Below are 6491 nucleotides of genomic sequence, written 5' to 3' on the forward strand. Positions count from 1 at the left end.
AAAATTACATCAGAAGTCTTGTTTTCTGAAAAAATCAATCATAATGCATTGAGTTGATGCTTAAATTAAGAACAGATATCTGCCAATGGAGTCCAAAAAAATCTATTTAATTCAAAGGGAATACTAGATTATTTTTCTGACCCCACAGGCAGATATTTTCTCTTGTTTTCAACATTTCAACAAGGCATTTTTTCAGAAAACAAGACTGAAGCACTTTGGATCTCCAGTAAATGTAAGATATTTGTGCTGAAAAAACAAAGACAAAAGAACTGTAATTTCTGAGCAAACATCCCTCTGTTCTCAGTCTTAGATTTGGAAACTCTCTCAGCAATGGATCTGAACAACTTCTACAGCGAGAACATCAGTATTAACCACAGCACGCTCTTCAACGACAGCAGAAACCTCACGCTCTTACCGTTCTACCAGCATTCCCTCACCGTGGCCTCCGTCATTATCCTGGCCTACGTGCTCATCTTCTCGCTGTGCATGCTGGGAAACATCCTGGTGTGCTTCATCGTGCTGAAAAACAGGCAGATGAGAACCGTCACCAATATCTTCATACTCAACCTGGCCATCAGTGACCTGCTGGTGGGCATCTTATGCCTTCCCATCACGCTGGTGGACAATCTGATCACAGGTAAATCTGCTTGAGATGCATCAGGTTATTGTTCAGGTTTAATGCACCTGGAGAGAGTTTATCTGTTAGTATGTGCATGCATCTCCATGCTGCCATCTTCATGAGGACTCGCACGGCCAATCAGCAGTGCCGTGGATGTCATGTGACTCATCAATCTGTATTACAAAACATGAGTCTGTTTCATGCTTTAAAAGCCTACTAGATAATATTAGATATGCACATTTCTAAGGCTCTACATGATCAAAACATTGCTTTTAAACCTGTTGAACACTGAATTTTTTTATCCAGTAAAAGCTCTTTTAGTGTAATTGTACAGACATCCAGCTTCAGCTGCTGCTTCTCGTGTCAAATCTTGACTGATTTTTATCAAGTAAAGGTCAGAATAACTGCAGTAATATCTCCAGATGAACACTTACTGGACTGAAGCAGCTCAGCTTTACTTGATTTTACTTGATGTGTGTGTATTTATATACATAATAAATATACACAGTAAACACACATATTATGTAAACAAAAACTTTACATTACTTCATTAGTCAAACATCATTTCATAAATCTTATTTATTTTGATGCATCTGCGTTTTGCAGTGGAAATGCATTTCAGGATGAACTAGTTTTTTCTAGTTTTCTCCTCAAACTCAGCTGGTTAGTGGGTCTTTGTTGTGGTTCTCAGTACATTTTAGTCCTTTATCGGCAAATGCAAACGCTGAAGAAAAGCCTAGCATTCGAGGCAGCAGCATTCATGCGGCTGTTGCATAACGGACACACTACCTTTGTGTTTCCGTGCATCCATTACTGTCAAAGTGAAGTAGAATCAGGAGGAAAACACCAGAAGAAACGTTATGTACTGTAGGGCTTTTAAAGTGGTTCACGGCACACTGCAAGTCGTGCAGGAGTCAACAGAGTCTCTGCAGCCTTCAGCAAATGTAAACATGATTCGTATCACCAAGTGTTTGTTTGCGTGATGTCAGCATTACACACTGTTGACTCAGATTCATTATTAGCATACAGACCATGTGTTGTGTAAAGCAGCCATGTGCCAGCTGATTTATCAACTTGTTGGATGTTAAATACGGCTGTAACCCAGTTGGCCACAGATCATTAAAACCTCATTCATTTACATCAATCTATTGAACGTGTAATGATATTTTTAATTGTTTTGACACAGCCTCCTGCTTCTTCAAGTGTCACACAAAGTGTGTTTTTTCCGCACAATGCATGAATGTATGTCAACATTGTTGGGTACAAAAGAAAACAAACATGTACATTCATGTCAGATATTTAATATACATATTCACAGATTTTGCATTCAAAGAGTGTAATCAGAATAGAGGATGATTGTTTTTTGGATGTTTTTTGGTGTTGCAGGATCTTAAATGAGGAAAATTCAGTGTAAATGTTATTGTTTTTATAACAGTCATTAATGTTGGATAAAATGTCCAGCAGTTCTGTATCAGATATTTATACTGTCATGATTATAAGATAAAAAATTAGGATTATTAGGATTATCATAATTATTATTATTTGCCATAGGTTTGACTTTTTAATCTTATAATTAAAACATTTTGCATTAATTTTTGACTTTTCATTCTCGTAATTTTGACTTTTTAATTTAATAGTAAAAAAATTATTTTTAGTTTTTATTGACTAATTGCAGTATTTTGTGTTGATTTTTTTGGGATAATTTCAACACAAATTTTAATTCCTACTTTTTATCTCATAATTATGAATTAGTATATCATAATTTCAAGTTTGTTCTAATAATTATTACTTTTTAATCTTATAATTAAAATTTTGGGCATAATTTTGACTTTTAGATCTTGTAATTTTGACTTTGTAAACCACATTTTTTTTTTCAACTTTTTATTTAATAATCGTGGTATGTCCTAATGTGTACTTTTTATCTTATAATTATACGTTATAATTTCAACTTTTTTCTTATAATTATGACATTTTTACTTCTCCATCTCATCATTTTGACTTTTAAGAAATATTTAGAATTTTTTTTTTTACAAATATATTTTATTTATTTTCTTGATCATTTCAACTTTTTGTCATCATTTCTACTCTTTAATCTTATTACTTTTTTTTTTACTTTTTAAACATAACTTTTTTGGCTTTTTATTTAAGAAATACATTATTTAGTGCTGATATTCTTGATCATTTCAACTTATGTCATAAGTTCTACTTTTTATTATGTCTTTCTATGCCATTATTATGACTTATATGTCATAATTTAGATTTAGGGAAGCGACACTGAAAAAAATTATACTAAATGTTTTTCAAGGTAATTCGTTGCAAACAATTTATTTTAGCTCAATTTTTTTTTTAAATGTTGAAAATTAGTCAACTATAATTTGCTTATTTAAATGTAGCTAAAATAAATTGATTGCAACGAATTACCTTTAAAAAATTATTAAATTCAATGAATAATTTTTTTTCAGTGTGCTGTACAGAAATCACAAATGAAGTGAATATTCTGCCACTTTCACGAGAAGAGTTGTTTCTTCACTCATGAATAAATATATATAAAGTGCTTTTGTTTGTTTTCCCCTTTGAAATCCCAGCGCTGGAGAACTGTGTTTCTTTTCGTGTTACTCATGGAGAGAATTCCTTCATGGTGTATGCGAGCACTGAGAGTCTGAAGTGTTTTGAATGCGGTGATTTGGGCCACAAGCGTTTTATGTGTCCGCGTAGAGAAGAACAGCGCGCTTCTACATCTCGTGGTGAGGAAAACGATGTTGAGCCTCAAGTAAATAACAGAGGAAAGAAGTTAAAGAAGCTACAGAGGAGGTGAACGGGCAGCAGGAGGTGAGTGACTCTGCTGTTAATGCTGGCTGTGTGGAGCAGTCTGGAAGTAGTTATTTACCTGATAAAGCTGTGAGTGTTTGTAAAGAAAATGATCAGAGTGATGCTGATGATGATACTGCACAGAATCTTGGTTCTGAGGAAAATATGGCTGATGAGACTGAGAGTTTATCACAGTATACTGATGATGGAATGAGAGATGATGAGCAGTGGCCTGATATGTCTAAGGAGGTTGTGGAAAATCTGTATCCCCTTGAGCAGATCAATTCTTTTCTTGATAAGACAAAAGGAAAAGCAGGTGTTGAAATAAGAGATTACTTCCCAGATGTTGAAAAGTTTATTTCTTCAGTAATGTGGTTTAGGAAAGAAAGTAGCTATGATGAGCTTTCACAACAGAAAAGATTTCATCTTAAAAAGTACTTAACTGTTGTTAGATCAGGAAGAACGATGGGAAAAGCGAGGGGAAAATCTAAATAACTACAATGGCTGAAAATTTCTCCTTCCATCTGATCTGTTTTCTCTTTTTCTCTTTCTTCCTTATGGAGATCTTAAGGGTGGGTTCTCTTAATGTCAATGGGATGAGGGATGGACGAAAGAATGAGGTTTTATCAGAAATTATTGGTTTGAAAGATCTGAGCGTGACATTTTTGCAAGAAACTCACAGTACTTGTAGTAATGAAGTTAACTGGGGATTATGGTGGAAAGGAGAGTATGTTCTCAGTCATGGGACTAATTTAAGTGCTGGTGTGGCTGTTCTTTTTTCTCCTACTGTAAATGTGAAAGTATTGTCAAAAAACGAAGTAGAGCCAGGAAGGTTTTTAATTGTTAAGGCTGAAATTAGTAATTTTAAATTCTTGTTTGTAAATATTTATGCTCCTAATGTTGGAGCAGAAAGGAGTTTACTTTTCAAGAAGTTTGAAAATATAGTTAAAGAAGAAAATGAAGACGTGTTTATTGTTGTAGGGGGTGACTGGAACTGTACTCTTGATTTTACTCTTGATAGAAATGGGGAAGAGCCTCATGCACAGTCAGCTTCCTCTTTAGCTGGTGTAATAAAAAAGCTGAACCTCTTAGATGTATGGAGAGAGCACAATCCTTCTATAAAACAATATACATGGGTGAAGGTCTGTGATGATAGGATTTCTGCTGCTCGTTTGGACCGGTTTTATGTATCTTGTAACCTGAAAAATAGAGTTGTTAGTACTGAAATTATTCCTAATATACTTTCTGATCACAAACTCATTAGGGTTGGTTTTACCCTATCTAAAAGTACACATACGAGCTGCTACTGGCATTTTAATACTAAACTTTTAGAAAATAAAGACTTTTGTGAAGCTTTTAAGTCTTTTTGGGAAGCATGGCAAACAGAAAAGAGACTTTTTGAAAGTATTATACAGTGGTGGGAAGTTGGTAAAGTGCACATAAGAGATTTCTCTCAGAATTATTCTGCTTTTTCCTCTGTGTGTTTAAGAAATACATTAAAGTGGTTGGAAACAGAGATTGTTAATATTGAAATGAATATGACTGTAAATTATGCTGTTAATTTAAAAGAACGTTGGACTGAAAAGAAAAAAACATTTAAGCTTAATTTTGGATGAAAGGGTTAAAGGAGCTCTCATAAGAAACCATTATTCAACTCTGAAGGATATGGATGGTCCTACTAATTTTTTTTTTAATCTAGAGTGTAAAGTGGGTCAGCAGAAATTGATGCTTTCGTCGAAGGACAATAATGGACGTTACCTCAGACCCTCAGGAAATGAGAAAGCTTGCTGTTGATTTCTATTCTAATTTGTACACTGCTGAAATCTCTGATGAACATTGTAGAAGAGAGCTTCTAAAAGACTTACCTGTTTTATCTGAAGATCATAAAGAGCATTTAGAGACTGTTATCTCTTTTGAGGAAGTCTCTCTGGCTGTAAAGGGTCTCTCAGGCAAGAGTCCTGGCTTGTATGGACTACCGGCCGAGTTTTATACATTTTTTTGGACAATAATTGGAGATGACTATTTTAAGGTACTTCAGAAATGCTGTAGTGAAGGTACTCTTCCAACTAGCTGTCAACGTGCTGTTTTATCATTGCCCCCAAAAAAGGGAGATTTAACTCTTCTAAAGAACTGGAGACCTGTTGCAATTTTGTGTACAGAATATAAAATTTTGTCCAAGGTTTTAGCAAAGAGATTAAATAATGTGCTGCATGAAATTGTACACAAAGATCAGTCTTATTGTGTTAAAAATAGGTCAATCATGGATAATCTTCACTTAATCAGGGATGTTTTTGATTATGCTTATTCTGAGGATGTCAACATGGGCCTGGTGTCCCTGGATCAAGAAAAGGCTTTTGACAGGGTTGATCGTTGATCATAGTTTGATACCCTTGATGTTTTTGGTTTTGGGGAAAAATTCATCTCAAGGATTAAACTTTTAACTTTTAAAGCAACATGTATGATCAAAATGGGTGGTGGGTTAAGTATCCCTGTGAATGTTAAAAGAGGAATCAGACAAGGCTGTCCACTTTCAGGTCAACTGTACAGCATTGCAATTGAACCTTTGTTGTGTAAATTGAGAAGACAGTTAATGGGCCTACAGATTAACACCCTAAACTGTTCTATTAAACTCTCTGCCTATGCTGATGATATTAATGATATAATCAGAGACCAAAGTGATATTCAGGTGCTTAAACAGGCTTTAGAGTTTTCTGGAAATTCTGGAAAAGCAGTAGTTAATTGGGGAAAAAGTGATGCTTTATGGTGTGGCAGAGTTCTTAAAGGTCCAATGCTTCCTGGTGGGCTGCAGTGGGGAAGAGCAGGTTTAAAGTATTTAGGAGTGTTTTTAGGGACAGAAGAGTTTAAAAAGAAAAACTGGGAAGGCCTCTTGGAGAAAGTGTGTGCAAGGTTGTCTCGTTGGAATTGGTCGCTACCGCAGTTGTCCTATAGGGGGAGGGTTCTGGTATGTAACAACTTGGTTGCTTCTTCACTTTGGCACAGAATGACAATACTTGAGCCTCCTGAGGATCTAGTGGGAGGAATACAACAACGACTCGTGAATTTT

The 6491-nt window shown here is 35.1% G+C and overlaps 1 protein-coding gene across 1 annotated transcript in view; it reads left to right on the forward strand.

Moving 5' to 3' along the window:
* Nucleotides 1-289: 289 nt before the first annotated feature.
* LOC107659654 (uncharacterized) overlaps nucleotides 290-6491 on the forward strand; it is a 14719-nt gene continuing 8517 nt past the window's right edge. The window contains exons 1-3 of the mRNA XM_016448666.1: nucleotides 290-637; nucleotides 3205-3389; nucleotides 3488-3690. Coding sequence (XP_016304152.1) covers nucleotides 331-637; nucleotides 3205-3389; nucleotides 3488-3690 — 695 coding nt within the window. The 5' untranslated portion in view covers nucleotides 290-330. The remainder of the gene's footprint in view (nucleotides 638-3204; nucleotides 3390-3487; nucleotides 3691-6491) is intronic.

The sequence above is a fragment of the Sinocyclocheilus anshuiensis genome, unplaced genomic scaffold (assembly GCF_001515605.1).
Source record: "Sinocyclocheilus anshuiensis isolate Anshui unplaced genomic scaffold, SAMN03320099.WGS_v1.1 scaffold75, whole genome shotgun sequence".
Lineage (NCBI taxonomy): Eukaryota > Metazoa > Chordata > Actinopteri > Cypriniformes > Cyprinidae > Sinocyclocheilus > Sinocyclocheilus anshuiensis.